At 42.4% G+C, this 16,051-nt stretch overlaps 1 protein-coding gene across 4 annotated transcripts in view; it reads left to right on the top strand.

The window, feature by feature from the left end:
• CCDC57 (coiled-coil domain containing 57) overlaps nucleotides 1-16,051 on the top strand; it is an 85,738-nt gene that overhangs the window by 51,466 nt on the left and 18,221 nt on the right. For 3 of the 4 annotated variants that reach the window (XM_077458881.1, XM_077458877.1, XM_077458882.1), the window contains 8 exons: nucleotides 418-601; nucleotides 2,721-2,903; nucleotides 3,039-3,139; nucleotides 5,146-5,346; nucleotides 7,940-7,996; nucleotides 9,305-9,515; nucleotides 12,869-12,981; nucleotides 15,915-16,019. In XM_077458881.1, the coding sequence (XP_077315007.1) occupies nucleotides 418-601; nucleotides 2,721-2,903; nucleotides 3,039-3,139; nucleotides 5,146-5,346; nucleotides 7,940-7,996; nucleotides 9,305-9,515; nucleotides 12,869-12,981; nucleotides 15,915-16,019 (1,155 nt within the window). The remainder of the gene's footprint in view (nucleotides 1-417; nucleotides 602-2,720; nucleotides 2,904-3,038; nucleotides 3,140-5,145; nucleotides 5,347-7,939; nucleotides 7,997-9,304; nucleotides 9,516-12,868; nucleotides 12,982-15,914; nucleotides 16,020-16,051) is intronic. The other variant, XM_077458878.1, reaches the window with a different exon arrangement.

Here is a 16,051-nt window from a genome sequence, read left to right as displayed (position 1 = left end):
ACAAGGAAAAATATGAATGTTGTCATTTGTGCCCCATTGAAAACCTACCTTTTTAGTTTTGTTATGTATTCAGGTTGAAGTAAAGATCTGGACTAATCCAGGCAAATGCAGAAGTCCAGATCTCAAGCGATCTGACACTCCTCCTGCTTATTGCTCCAATCAATATCACTGTACAAGGAATGTGAGCGTTGTTGACTGAAGAATTGTAAAGGGGACACATCTGACCTCTGGAGATCCGGACCACTCCATTCTTCTTTAGTTATTATGCAGCCTGTCTGCAAAAGGATTGCTGGAATCTGGCTGCCAAAATCCGAATCCTTCATTTGCCCGTACTCTTGTTCATGTATATAAGCTGTTGCTTGTCATTCCATATACACAGCCCCAGCTAATGATAAATGACAATTTATTTTTACACAGACAGCCATGCCAGACTTTGCATCAAGTGAGATTCAGAAATTGCAGGAGCAAAATTCAGAACTGCGTCAAGTGATCGGCCAGATGAGGAAGGAGATGGAGATGTTGTGCGAGCAGATGTCACCTGTAGCTGCTGAACGGACAGAGCCTAAATCTGGCAACACCTATGGAACTGTGCCCTCTGCTGGTGAGATATAGAGGAAAGGGGGGACTACCTGCTCCAAAAAAAAAATAATAATCAATATTGACATATTAGTGTGAAGGTACCAGAACTTAGATTTTATTTTTTAGATCTATTCCCTAGAACCCTGAACAGATTGCAAATTGCCTAATCCAAGTTAAAATGCACGTGAACTGTCTTGTCTTTCAACGGATTTGTAAATCTGTCCAGCCACTCTTGTAATTCATCCCTGGCAGGAAGTGACCTCACTTTCTAGTTTAGATTTAATGAATAGAGTGGTGCCACCTTCCTGTCTACAGCCTGCTGATTGGACAACTAAGGAGCAGCAACAAGCTGATAACTCATTAACTCTGCTCGGTTTGCTCACTCCTGATAGCATGTTCACTATCAACACATGTGCGTGCAAAAGAACTTGAATGGCTCATTTTGCTGGCCCTGTGTTTTCTAGTCTGTGTGCTGCTTGGTATGGCATGGCAGAGGCTACTATCAATACAGATTCAGTCATTTATGTTTGTTGTTTAAAGAGGAACTGCAGTCTGCTCACATAATTTGTTATAAAAACATCTTTGCCATTCTGAAGCTTCTCTCCAACCACTGTGCATATTATTTTATATATACTGTGATTCTGTACTTGCCAAATATGCTGCAGAAATCTCCCTCCACTAAGTCTGGCTGCAGCCATTTTAACTGTGGGCAGCTGAAGCTGCTGCCTGTTCACTTCCTGGATTTACAGAGACACACCTCCAGCTGTCATTGGCCCTCTTATGACTCATACCCCTTCCCTCCCTTCCTGGCAAACTCTCACTAGAGTGAGATAGAGAGCTGTGCATGATGTCATAAGTCTAGGCTTTTTACCATGCAAGAAACAGGAAGTGGGCTGTATAAGGTATTTGCTGGCAGAAAAAAAATCTTTTACAAAGTTAAAACAACAAGGGCAGAAGATTTAATAGATGAACAAAATTACTGAAGTTCCACTTTAAAGTAGAAACTTTTTTTATTTTATTTATTTATTTAGTTATTTTGGATAGAGCAAGGGAGGGTTATAACTCCTGACAGATTATTTTTTTACCATCTGTGTCCCATTGCAGAGACTTTCCTTCACTTCCTGTCCCATAGCCAAACGGGAAGTGAGAAGAATTCCCTGCAAGTTAAGGGAATTCCTTGGGCACCCCCAGGCCACCAGTTCTGGTGTTCCCATTGGAAGATTTCTCCTCAATTACTTTTCTGGGGACAACCCAGAATTTGTGATTTTTGTTTACCTTCACTTTCAGTGATAATGGTAAACAGGACAAATGGAGAGGGTGAATCTCCTTAGCAGAGGGCACAGACAGCAATAAAACTGACAAGCGTTCTAATCCATCCCACTCTATCCAAAACCAGAAAAAAAAAACCTTGCCTTTAGTTATACTTTAAGAATACATTTAATTATTCTAATGGTATACAGAACGGCATGTTAAAGTGGTTGTAAAGTCAGAAGGTATTTTATCTTAATGCATTCTTTCTATTCTAAAAAAAAACCCTTCTGTGTGCCGCAGCCCCCTCATACCCTTTAAAACTTACCTGAGCCGCATCTCAATCCAGCAATGTTGCACGAGAGACTTGGCTGCCTGGGACTCTCCCTCCTCATTGGCTGAGACAGCAGCGGGAGCCAATGATGAGAGAGAGGGGGCGAGGCTGAGCCATGACTCTGTGTCTGAATGGACACCAAGAGCAGAGGCTCGACTAGGGTGCCCTCCTAGCAAGCTGTTTGTTGTGGGGGCACTCGGGGGAGGGAGGAGCCAGGAGCACCAGTGAGGGACCCAAGAAAAGGAGGATCTGGGCTGCTCGGTGCAAAACCACTGCACAGAGCAGGTAAGTATGACATGTTTGTAATTTTTAATCCAAAAATTCCAAGACTTTAGTATCACTTTAAGGTGTTTTTTTTATCTATGCCTAATGTTCCACTTTAAATCCTGCAGCTGAAATGGTTCATCATTTATTTCCTATGTTGGAAAATTAGAAACAAACATGATTGCTTGCTATTTTTTTTATTTTTATAAATTGCTTTCATCCTTACTATGGAAAACCTTTCAAAAGCCGTGTCATTGTTGTCTAGCAATATCTTTATGATTTTGTTTGTTTTTAGATTATGTGAAGTCTCTGGAGGAGGAGATCAAGGATCTAAAACAAAGGAATAGGGAGATGGAAGAGCAGCTTCAGTTGGCTCCGTCAACTAAAGACTCTCCTGATCCACCGACAAGTGCAAAACCGGTGCTACCTGACAACGTCTACATCCAAACTCACATCAGGAGCTTAAATGAGACCATAGGTAGCTAAAGATGTGTTGGTGAAAGAGTAATTTCCATATAGCTTTGTGTTTTATTGTTTCTGCAATATCAAATATGGTGTAAAATAGGAAGATATGTACAGTATATCCCTGCAATATTCTGTTTTGTGTTTTTAGGTGCTTTACGAGCAGATAAAGTGGCATCTGCAGCAGCTGCTAAGAGACTGGAAGCAAGAACAGCCCATCTGGACTCAATGGTTGCTGAACTTAACCAGAAGGTAACCCTGGGCCTTCATAATTATTGCAGCAGAACTAACACAAGTTTCCCATCTCTGTAATGGACCCATCCTACTCTTCCAGTATTTAAATGTTCTACAATGTGTTTTATATGACCAATTTCCCCGCATGTTGTAAAAGGAAATTTTAACGTATGCTATGCTGTTCTCAAGTAGCATAAATGTGCTAAACCAGGACTCTGTAATATATTTTTGTTAGGCAAAAGTTTTCTGAAAAGAGATGAGTTACTTAGCAGAGCCCCATTTATTTCTATATGGAGTCATGATCCTGACCTCATTTATCTGTGTAGCATGATGTGCTGATCATATAAAAGTCACTCACAGGTTTGAAAATAGGTGTTTATAGATAATGTCATTACCAGCCATAAGTGAAATGAATTTGTAATGGTCTACGAAACCTGCTGCAGGGAGTTTTCTGCGGGTCACGAATTAGCAACAAGTGAACTGATCTGCTCTTCATTGAACTGCTAAACAGGTCCCTGGCACTTCATACTCATTTTTTTCTTGGTACCGTCTATTTGAACAGACTACACTCCACCAATAACATAAGACTCCTGCCCCTAACTCATACTCATACCATACCATGAGCTCCTGCTTTTATTTAGTGACAGATTATCTATTAATGAAGTATAGTACTTTCTCAATTGGCGTGTTGCCTCACAGGAGGGGAATTTAGGGGATTATTTCTATACAATCCTCTGCAGAGTGGTGGGGTGCATGTGCTCTGGTATTAAGCCTGGGTCAAGTTCAGGGTCAAGCCCATAACTTATGATCAGTGGAGGGTTCTGCAGCTTAAACACTCTTGTAACATGGCAGCAGCAACACTGTTCTGTATTAGCTGCCCGCTGTTCAAGATACAGGAAAGACAGAATTACTAAGCCCTTGTACACACGGTCGGAGAATCTGTCAGAATGAGTCTTATCGGACCGTGTCGTCAGATAATCCGACTGTGTGTGGTATGCATCGGACTGATTCCGTCCCAATCTCCGTCCGACCCAATTTTCCAACATGTTATAAATATTTCCCGACCAACTGGGCCGGACGGACCTAATCCGATCATGTGTAGAGCATTTTCATCGGACCAAGTGCCACGCATGCTCAGATCAAATTCCTACATCAAAGCTATTGGCTACTAGCCTGAATGTAGCCCCATCGTAACGAAATTACGTCATCACGTTCTGAAAGATCGGATTTTTCGCCAACTTGGCCCGACCGTGTGTATGCAACAGTTTCACAATCCGTCGGACTAAATCCGACGGATTTGGTTGGCAAAATCTCCGACCGTGTGTACGTGGGCTAAGAAGGGGAGTAAATTATAGTGAGTGATTTTACACATTTACATTAAGACCTGTCCAGAATGGCTGTTACATGTTACAGCTGTGAACACCAGCAATCACTTGGGGTGCCTATTCCCAAATTTTGAAGAGATGCTGGTTCCAGGACAGAGCACACCTCTGCAGCATTGTGCACAGTGATAGGTCTATAGCGGGACTAACACCACTAATGAGAGTCAGGGGATAGCTAGATGGGAGCTTGGGTGTAGCTGTAGCTGTAGACCAGTTCCCTTTATACATTTAGCCAATCATTTCTTTGACTGACTGATAAATGAGATAGGAACGCCTTTAATTATTTTAAGGGAAAATTTTGAAGTGTGGTTTAATAAAAATGTTTGTAAAGTCCTGTAGGTAAGAAGCTTGGTGGCCACATCAGGGGACACTAACAGATTAAGCATCATGTTTTACAACCCAAAAGCCCCCTCTGATATGTTTAAGGGTCTTTAGGGCTCTTCATACATCTTCGCTTCCTCACAGTGCTCCTGCCCTTTCAGATGAGCCATCCTTGTTTTTAACAAAAGTCATAGCTGAAAAACATACATAGGGAATTAGGATAGCAGTGCGTTTTTGTCTTCACTATTTATTTTATTTTATTATCATCGTAGTTAAAAGTTTATATGCATCTAAACATATTTTTGTAAATTGTTTGTTTAGGTCCAGCAGAAACAGGCAGAAATCAATCAACTTCAGTTTCAGGTGAGCAATGACGCTCGTCACAGCCAGGCCACCGTCTCCAGCCTCCAACAGAGACAGTCTGAACTGGAACTGCAGCTCAATGAAGCCCGGAAAGAGGCTGAAGAATATTTTAAAGGCAACCTGAAGCAAAATCTGGAGACAGTCGGACTAGGAAATGAGGTCAGTATTTCTCCTTAATATTGTGCTCAGTAGTTTGCCAGCATGACAAAAATGTCAAGAATCCCCCTTTAAAGTGACCATTAATAACTGGCAATTTAAACAGTTTAAAACTTGGTGGCATGTCGTCTCCTGCCTCCCCCATATGACATTTCTGGGGCTTGTTGATTTGCCAATTAGAACTAGTTGCTGCATTGTGGGGTTACATGTAACATGTTTCATATTATTTCATACATGGAAGTTCCAGCGAGATATTGAAGATCAGAATGACTGGAAACAAAGGTAAAATAAGTACAAGCACAGAATAGTGACTTGAATTAGGGCACAGCCATAGCATTTCTAGTTTTGTAGTATAGACCTATTCAGATCCATGTAGAGGTACTGCATAGGCGAGGGTCTGAGGTTGTAAACACTGGAGACAGCTATCAGTGTGTTGGAGAGGTAACCAAACATCTCAGGGGTAGGGTTTTGGGTTGGATTTGCTTGGGAGCTTGGGAGGATGAGCATGGCCCTCACTTTTTCTTTTTTCTTTTTAGTTAGTTTTTTAATGAATTTGTCCTTTTTAAGTGATCTTAAAAAGTCTTTCCGGTAGCCATCGGTGTGGAATAAAACAGCCTCAGCCTCAAGCTCCTCTGAGGCCGCTCTTCTGAGGCCACGCCGCTGATGCATTTTGCCCCACCCACCCAGAGGGCTTAATCGTAGAGCTGTATGATTAAGCCCTGGGGGCACTGTGAAACACTTCAGGGGCATGGCTCAGGAGGAGCCTGAGGCAGTTTTCCTTCACATAACACTCTGAGCTAACGCGGTGTGGGGCATCCTTTTCATACTGTATGCCTACCATGCTTTGTGGATTGAGCACTATGAATGCATACACCCCCCACCTCCACATAGGCAGAGGAAAGAAGGCACTTGCAGAGCTGTACGCTCCCTCCCTGACAAATTTCTAGCCGCTGTTATCTCTTGTGTCGGAGAACTTGTCAGAAGTGACTCTGCTGATAACAGGAGAATGGAGCTGCAGAAACACACAGCGTTCAGAGCTTTAGGAAGAGATAAGTAAATATACAGATATACAGTGCATCCGATAACTATTCACAGATCTTCACTTTTTGCACATTTTGTTATGTTATAGCCTTATTCCAAAATGGATTTAATTAATTATTTTCCTCAAAATTGTACAAACAATACCCCATAATAACAACATGAAAGAAGTTTGTTTGAAATCTTTGCAAATGTATTAAAAATAAAAAACGAAAAAAAATCACATGAACGTATAGTAAGTATTCACAGCCTTTGCCATGACACTCAAAATTGAGCTCAGGTGCCTCCCGTTTCCACTGATCATTCTTGAGATGTTTCTACAACTTGATTGGAGCCCACCTGTGGTAAATTCAGTCGATTGGACATGATTTGGAAAGACACACACCTGTCTATATAAGGTCCCACAGTTAGTAGTGCATGTCAGAGCACAAACCAAGCCACGAAGTCCAAGGAATTGTCTGTAGACCTCCGAGACAGGAATGTATGGAGGCACAGATCTGGGGAAGGGTACAGAAAAATTTCTGAAAGCATTGAAGGTCCCAATGAGTACAGTGGCCTCCATCATCCATAAATATAAGAAGTTTGGAACCACCAGGACTCTTCCTAGAGAGGGCCGCCCAGCCAAACTGAGCGATGGGGAGATAAGGGCCTTAGTTAGGGAGGTGACCAAGAACCCGATGGTCACTCTGACAGAGACATCCTTGATAAAAAAAAACCTGCTCCAGAATGCTCTGGACCTCAGACTGGGGCGAAGGTTCATCTTCCAACAAGACAACGACCCTAAGCACTCAGCCAAGATAACATAGGAGTGGCTATATACGAATAATTGCAGCAACTGTTGTCACCCTCTCACCAAGCTGCTTGGTGATGGTCTTGTAGCTCATTCCAGCCTTTATGTAGGTTCACAATCTTCTCCCTGACATCCCTGGACAGCTCTTTGGCCTTGGCCATGGTGGAGAGATCGGAATCTGATCCGATTGATTCTATGGACAGGTGTCTTTTATACCGTTAACAAGCTGAGATTAGGAGCACTCCCTTTAAGAGAGTGCTCCTAATCTCAGCTCGTTACCTGTATAGAAGACACCTGGGAGCCAGAAATCTTGCTGATTGATAAGGGATCAAATACTTTTTTCAATAGTTTTTGAAATGCATTTTTCTGTATATTTTTATTGTTATTCTGTCTCTCACTCTTAAAATAAACTTACCATTAAAATGATGGACTGATCATTCCTTTGTCTGTGGGCAAACGTACAAAATCGTCAGGGGATCAAATAATTTTTTCCCTGACTGTATATATTTGTTATGCCAACATCATGGTGCTTTACTACGCACGTCTGGAACTGGAAATTCTAACGCTGTGGTTGTTTGGCCACTAGACAGACCCACTCCGCTATGCATGTCTGAATAACAAGCACCATAAAAGTTAATTTGCTTTCATGGGAAGGATTTTAGTATGTATAATATTCCAATCGGTTATGCTATCTGCCTCATTTTTATGTACCAATAATGTTTAAAGTTTAATCCTGCCTTTCCCACTGTGTTTTTTACTTTTCTATAGGTGTGTGCACTGAAGCTGGAACTGGCCAGTCAACGAGTCCCTGTGGTGCTCAGCGAGGTACGTGTTTATGTTATGAGCTTATGGAAAATTGTCACCAACATACTTACAGGCTTTCATACTTTGGGAGTTGTGCAGTGCTACCCAGCGATGGTGGTTTATTTAACACCTCTGGTGACCCTGGAGAATGTCTTTTTATCTGTGAATTTGTATTTGAGTCCACATTAGTATTGCAAACATGTATTTCAAGGCATAGTGAAATCATATTACCTAAAAACATAAGCAGTCAGCTCATAGATTTTACTGCACAGTCTGACCCTCAAAGCACAGCCAGGAATGCCGCCCTCTTCTCCTGGAAAAACTTCCACTTGCTGGTGGTGGATAATATGCTTGAACTCATATCACAATGCAGTGAGCAGGGCCTGAGCATCCTATCAATAGGCCCAGCCATTAGATATATAGACTTTGGGAAAGTCCCTGTTTCATAAACTTCTTCCTTACATGCAATCACTCCAACATCAGTTGCACATTTGATCAGGACCAGTTTCCTGATAGTGACAACAGTGGACCATGTCTGAGCAGTCTATGTCAGCATGACCACCTGGAGCTCAAGTGACAGGGTGACAACGCAGGAGCACAACTGGATGATAGTTGCCACTCTGCAACAGGAAGTGCCTGAACAATGAGCTTCATGGCAGGATCACCCAGTATTATTTTATTGAAAGCTGAAGATTTCCAAAGATTGAATTTTTTTTTAAATTACATCCATGTTAAAGCTTATGTGAGAATTCAGCAATTGGATTTAAATATAATTTCAACTATTGGGTTTATTAGGCAAGCTGGGGACTAACCTCTTAGATGGGAATGACACTGTCTAAAGTAGTTTGTCTGCTCATGTCATGACAGGAACAACCCAACAATATAAAGCTTCTATTAACAACGGAACTAGACAGAGGTGCCCTTTATCCCCTCTGCTCTTTGCTCTCTCACTGGAACACTTTCTTTGTATCCAGGGGCTACAAACTAGAGTTTTGGTTCCTGCCCTCACCTCCAACCTTTCTCACCTCCAACCTTTCTGTGTCATCATACAGATTAGCAGATCTCTATTGAGCCCTCTCAAGTCTCCTGGATCAAGGATTCATTGCTTCAGTCCCTCAGGTCTCCTAGATCAAGGATTCTTTGCCCCAGTTTTTGTAACAGAATGGTTTCTGGGGTTTCTAATCCTCCTGTAGGCGGTTGTATACCACATAGGTCAAAGACTTCCTGTGTCCCTCAATGAACTCCAAGAAAAGCAATTTAATGGTGAGTACCAAATTCCTGTTTTGTTAACCCTAAACTCTATTCAGAATTTATTTTGTTTCCTAATAGAGTGAAACTGTGAAACAGCTACGTGACGAGGTACTGACCCTCCAGCAGCAATTGGTCGCTCTTACAACATCGGGTCACGGACCAACCAATCCTTACATACTAAAGAGTAAACTGAAAGAAGCTGTGAACAAAATTTCTCAGCTCAGCATGGAGAAACAACAACTGATTGAAATAGGGAACCGACTACAAGCAGAGCTGGCCTCAGCAGAAGGTGAGGATCACAGGGCCCTTAAGGGTTAAAGAATATTGTCCAAAATGTTGCCCCTTCTATTATCTATAAGTGGTTCTGCGCCTTAGTGAGAAACGCTCATTGAATATGGCATCTAAGGAAAATGTTTGTTTCCTCCTTCCTTTTTAACAAAACTTGAGCAAACATCTAAGGGTCCATTCATACTGATGTGTTGTTGTAACGTGTGGTAAAATTGCCATTTTGCTGCACTTTACCACAAAGCACATTAATTAAAGAATTGTGGTGTGGTGCTTTACATGTGTACTTTTGTTTGTATTAAGGCAGTGATGGCGAACCTTGGCACCCCAGATGTTTTGGAACTACATTTCCCATGATGCTCAACTATACTGCAGAGTGCATGAGCATCATGGGAAATGTAGTTCCAAAACATCTGGGCTGCCAAGGTTCGCCATCACTGCATTAAGGTGTACTGTGTTGCCATAGTGACAATATAAAGAAAGAAAGAATTTTCTCCGGCGTTGTTGATATAAAATGGTAGTACTTTCAAAGGAAAAGATCAATTAAAAAATGATCATGCGAGTCCCACTGCCTAAACTGACCAGTGGAGGTCTGAAGTAAGCCAAGTGTAAGAGAGAGATGGAAGGCACATGATCTGATGCATTGATCAAGATGTTACAGTTTATTCATAAAAAGGGGGGATGAATCCATACGAAAAGTATCTACGTGTTCATAAAATCAGGTTACAAGTATACACATTAAATTAAGAAAATAGACCTGCCCATGCAACGGCAACTGCTAAAATTTTACGCGTTTCGAGGAAAACCCTCTTCATCAGAGCCTTGTAGAACGACAAGAGAGGTCTGTATAATATTGTGGATCAACATACAGGGGAGTGGCAAGTTGGGAGGAGTGTCACATGGTAAGTGATGAGTTCTCCTGCGCTCTAAGTTTGTCCACATCCCAGCGCTCTAAATGTCCTAGAGAGATGTGATTCATATGTTCCTTATGGCAGTTCAATGCGTATCTGTTGGTTGTGCCTGCATTCAGGTTTACAAGAAGGATGCAGTTTCTGTTTGGAGCTACCTACAACCCTTACAGAAGCAACTGCCTCCTGTTCTCAAACAGATGCATGCAGGCTGCATCCTTCTTGTAAACCTGAATGCAGGCACAACCAACAGATACACATTGAACTGCCATAAGGAACATATGAATCACATCTCTGGGCATGACTATTTTCTCAATTTAATGTGTATACTTGTAAACTAGTTTTATGAACACGTAGATACTTTTTGTATGGATTCATCCCCCCTTTTTTAGGAATAAACTGTAACATCTTGATCAATGCATCAGATCACGTACCTTCCATCTCTCTCTTACACTTGTATTGCACTAGCGCATGATAATATGTTACATAAATGCTTGTTTGTAAACACAACACATAGTGTAAATGGGCCCTTATTGAACTGGTACTACATGTACATTGTGCTTTGGGTCTCAGTGGAGAAATGCACTGAATGTTTATTGCACAGTGCTCTTCTGATAAATGGCAACAAGGTGGCAGTAGCGCTACTTGCATACTTTGCTGTCTTGTGCTGTTCCGAGATAATTATGTACCAATATGCAGCATAAATAAAGTTCTCTGAGCTGACAGGTAACTTTGTTCCAGTTTTCTAACAGCTGTTCTGCCTGCAGTGCATCTGTGGACTTTATTTCTGTTTCTGATGCTAGGAAAGCACCCGCCTAAACTAGTGGTTCTCAACCATAGCAGAGCCATGCAATTTTCTTCCTAAATGGGGCCAACATCAAAGGCCCCTTTACTTCTTTGTGGTGTGTTAAAATGGATTATGTGTGTTGTATTTAGTCAGGGCTCTCAAAATGTAATAAAGGTATAGGGATACATAATTTTCATTCCTATACATTTCTTTATGTTCATACAATAAAAGTATAGGAATTGAAATTATATAAAGACAACTACTACATTTCCTGGCATCGTTAATCTCCAAGTTTGGTCCTAAATAAAAAAACAATCAGCACAAGGGACATTACTTACAGTCTCAGTAGGATGTGTTCCTTGTGCTGCTAACTCTTAGTTGAAGTCTTCCTCCATTGATCCACCCCTCCAATCCAGTAATTTTCCGGTGCAATGGGGTTTAATGGAGATGAGGAGCTGTGACAGGCACTCATCAAGAGTACCTGGCTATTCCCACCGTTTTTGTCTACCTCCTCCATTAATAGATGTTGTAATATAGCTTCTAAGAATAAAGGGGCCAGACAGTTCAGTCATCCGCCAGTCCTCCATTTGTAGATTGTGTTTCATTTGTAGAAGCCATAGTACAGCTTCTATGAACGGAGGAGCTGGGCAGAAAAGGCAGGCATATTTGGGCTCTCTTGACGAGCTGCTATCACAGATTCATTAGCCCTATTAACCCTCACGCACTATAAGATTACATCATTGAGGGGAGCGTAATCGATGGAAGAGGATTTTAGATAATAGAGGAGCCAGTGATATGGATATTTTTGCATAGTTACATTAGTCCAGCTTGGATCAAGGAAAGTATGGAAATTCCATACTTGGCTGTGGAAACGCAGAAGCTGTCGTCGAGGTCTTCCAGGTCTTATGCCAAAAACCAGCATAGCACCTATTTGGCACCCATTCAGAGAACGTCTTATTTTCCTCAATAAATTGGAGAGAATGCCAGTCATGACATCACCTTCCTGCCTCCCCACCTTGTCCAATTAAAGAACGATTTGCATTCCTTAGGGAAAATGCGCAATGGTGCAGGTCCCAAAAGATAGCGAGGATCACTGTAGTAGGGATAGCTACTACAGTGATTCTCTGCTTCTGCAGGGATCAGCTAGAACAGTGGTCAACAAACTGTGGCCCAGGTGCTAGATGTGGCCCTTTGCTTGCATTTATCTGGATCCATGGGCACTGTTCCACCAACTGACACCAGTGATAGGACACCATTCCCCCTACTTACACCATCAATGGGGCATTATTTCTCCCATTAATACCAATAATGAAGGTTTGATGTTGGGGCATTATCTACTCCCACTGGCCACAGTCCAGCCCCCCCTAAAGCCTGAAGAGCAGTAACCTAGCCCCTTGCTTATAAAGTTTGGAGACCCCTGAGCTAGAATATGCATACTTACATTGGTCCACACTAGACTAGGCCAACTATGCACAAATATCCATACCTGGATTTCAGCTTTAAGTGTTAACAGGCTGCCAGATGTGTGTCAGGCAGTGTTAATAGTGCAGAATCTAGCTTACTGTGTGGCCTTTTGTTTAGTTGCTGAAGCTCAGGCGATGTTTGATTTTTACTCCACAGTACCACATTTTTACATGGATTTATTGATATTTTGTTTTGTAGTAAAGACTTCTAAACATTTGGTTACCGTAACGCCACCCTCCAAGCTTCAAGCACCAGAACCTCAGAGCCGCCTTTCAGCACTAGAGAGTCTTCAATACCAGCTAACATCACAGGTAATGTGCATTTTTTTCTCACTCCAACCCTACTATATAGCCAGATAAAATTGACCTGAAAAATGACAGTGCGCTTCCTCTCTCTGTACCTAGGCAATCCTGTGACTTGAGCCTCATAACTATATATTTGCAGTGGGGTATCATTTAAGGCACTGCTACCCTCTGACTGCTGATCTCATGAGTTTTTGGTGATGCCACTACTGTGTTGCTCACTGATCTCCTTGCTAGAGAGGAAGCTATACCTGAGGAAATGCAGAAAAGCATCTAATAATTCATTACAATATTTATATAGTGCTTTCCTCTCTGAGGACTCTTTTTTTTATCAAATTGGAGCTGGGGTGGATAAGAGGTGAGACAGCCATCTTGGAATATCAGGAGCCAATTAAGCTACCAGCATGTTTTTTTAAGTGTGAAAGGAAACTGGAGTACCCAATGGAAACCCATGTATGCATGGGAGAAATTGAAAACTCTATGTAGATAGTGTCCTGGTTGGAATTGAAATTGAGGACCCCAGTTCCGCAAAGCAGAAATACTAACCACTAAGGCGCTGTGCTTCCACTGTACTACTTCTGCTTTATTCAGTCTATGTTGCCCTTCCATCTGCAAACTTGTCCAGTGTCATTGCAGCCTTGTCAGTGTCATTTGAAGCCTTGGCAGTGTAGCCTTGTCATTTGCAGCCTTACCAGTGTAGCCTTGTCATTTGCAGCCTTGTCATTGTAGTCTTGAAGTTTAAAAATGGCGGACACAGGACTCTGTATCTCGGCGGCTCTCAGGTCCTCTTGGTGGCTCTCGGGTCCTCTCAGCGGCTTTCGGGTTCTCTTGGTGGCTCTCGGGTCCTCTCGCAGTCCTGACCGGAGCCAAGAGTAGCCGAGTGTACTCGGTTCAGCTCACAGTCAAGCCCAGTCCCTGTGTTATGTCCATCATAGGGCAGGACTGGGCATGACTGTGAGCGGAGCCGAGCCAAGTACACTCGGTTATGTATCTTGGCGGGGCCCCCTATTGGGCAGGGCCCATGGGCTTCAGCCCAGTCAAGCCCAATGGTAATTCCAGCCCTGCACATAGGAAAGGGTCGGCAAAGACGACCTACCATTAAGGAGACATAAAGCAATGAAATAAGGCCAGGGGCCCCCGGGGAGTGTAAACAGGTATGCTCAAAGGACGTCTTACGAAAAGGAAAGGAGGCAGTGCGACAGAGAGATAAAATCCAGTTGCACAATTGTAAATAATGGAAACGTTCCTGCTCAGGGATCTCTTGTGGCTCCTGGAGGGTCTCCCATGAAGGGAATGAGCGCATAGATAAAAAAAAGATGCACACTGGTAAAGCCATTGGAGTTCCACCAAGAGCAGGAACAGGGTTGTTCCAGCCTCGGCAGAAAAAGAGGGTTGTTAATGATCGGTAAAAGAGTCAAGAAAGGGGACATCAGATTTCCCAAATATTGGACAGAGTCCCACAATTTTAAGCCATGAAGCATAAGAGGGCTTAATGCCGGGGGGGGGGGTCGTAAATTATGAGGAAGCCAAAACAATGCTTGTAGAGATATCGGGCGCAGTTAGTTAGTTCCAGGAGCATTCACAATGGGATGTCAAAAGTGGCATGCAACATAGATAATTGAGAAATCTAGGCTGCCAAATAATATTTGGCTAGGTTACGTGCTCCCAGGCCACCTTGCAACCTATGGGTATAGAGCATCGACCTGGATACCCTGGGGCATTTATGAGTCCATATAAACTGAAGGACTCTGTTCTGTTAAAGACAGAGATAAGAGGATGGGACGTGTGTAGGGAGGGTCTGAAAGAAATAAAGAACTTTTGGCAAGATAGTCATCTTGACTGCAAGGATCTGGCCTATCCAAGAGAAGAAGGGGAATTGCCAAGAACGAAGAACAGAGGTCAAGGAGCGCAGCAAGGGATAGTAGTTTGCCAAAAACAAGGTGGAATAAGAGGAAGTAAGAAATAGAGCTTTCGTTTAATGGTATTTGATCACCACTGCATTTTTTTTATTATATAAACGAAAAAAGGCCCAAGGTTTGAAAAAAATTAAAATAAAACAGTACAGCAGGTGTACAGACCAGGGAACTCAGCACAGGCATGGTGGGAACTCCTCATAATGAGCACAGCAGGAGTACAGACCCAGGGAAACTCAGCACAGGCATGGTGGGAACTCCTCATAATGAGCACAGCAGGAGTACAGACCCAGGGAAACTCAGCACAGGCATGGTGGGAGCCCCTCATAATGAGCACAGCAGGTGTACAGACCTGGGAACTGAGCACAGGGATGGAGGGAACCCCTCATAATGGGAACAGCAGGTGTACAGACCCGGGAACTCAGAACAGGGATGGTGGGAGCCCCTCAGTGCAAAGATCTTGCCAGTAGAGTTGCCAGGAGATGGAGACTTTAAGGAAGTTTAACTCTACAGCATCTGCCAAAAACTGAAGTATAACATCTGGGTGGGCTGATCCTTGAAATGATTCTCTATCTGATCAATCTTTTTTTGCTGACATAGTTTGATTTATTCTTCTTTATTTCTTTTTGGAGGTTTTTTTTTTTTTTTTTTTTGTGCTGATAATGCCACAGCATAGTCTGTGCATAAAATTGGGTGGGGCAACAAATAGTTTGCTGGGATATGTGGTGTTTACACAAACATTTGCCATAGCTCGCAGCTACCTGCTTCCAGCACAGACACTCCCTTTCTCAGCTTTTTTTTTTTTCCTGGTGTGCAAGTAATTAATGGGCATTTAGTAAAAAACATTTATGCACATTTCCGCAAGAAATCATTAAAAATCCATTCAGCAATTTAAATGATGATACAAATGTATTAAGAAGTCTTTTTCTTACATTTTCTCGATTTAAGTAGGTCAGTTCACTAACTAACTAATATAACATCTTTGCAGCAATATGCTTGCATTATCATTATTGTCCAATTTATTTACAGGAGTTACAGTTTGCTCAGTACCAGAAAAGTCCCAGAGTGTCTGCAGATGATCATACTACTAGCAGAGCCAAACCCCAATGGCACGGTGACAGCTCTGCAGTGCAGGTAAATGATCCATACACTGATGCAGAGATATG

Source organism: Lithobates pipiens, unplaced genomic scaffold (genome assembly GCF_037356315.1).
Source record: "Lithobates pipiens isolate NorthernLeopardFrog02 unplaced genomic scaffold, aLitPip1_a1.2 Scaffold_28, whole genome shotgun sequence".
In the NCBI taxonomy this organism is placed as follows: Eukaryota; Metazoa; Chordata; class Amphibia; order Anura; family Ranidae; genus Lithobates; species Lithobates pipiens.
Note: the sequence above shows the minus strand (reverse complement) of the source record. Positions and strands in the feature narration are given on the sequence as shown.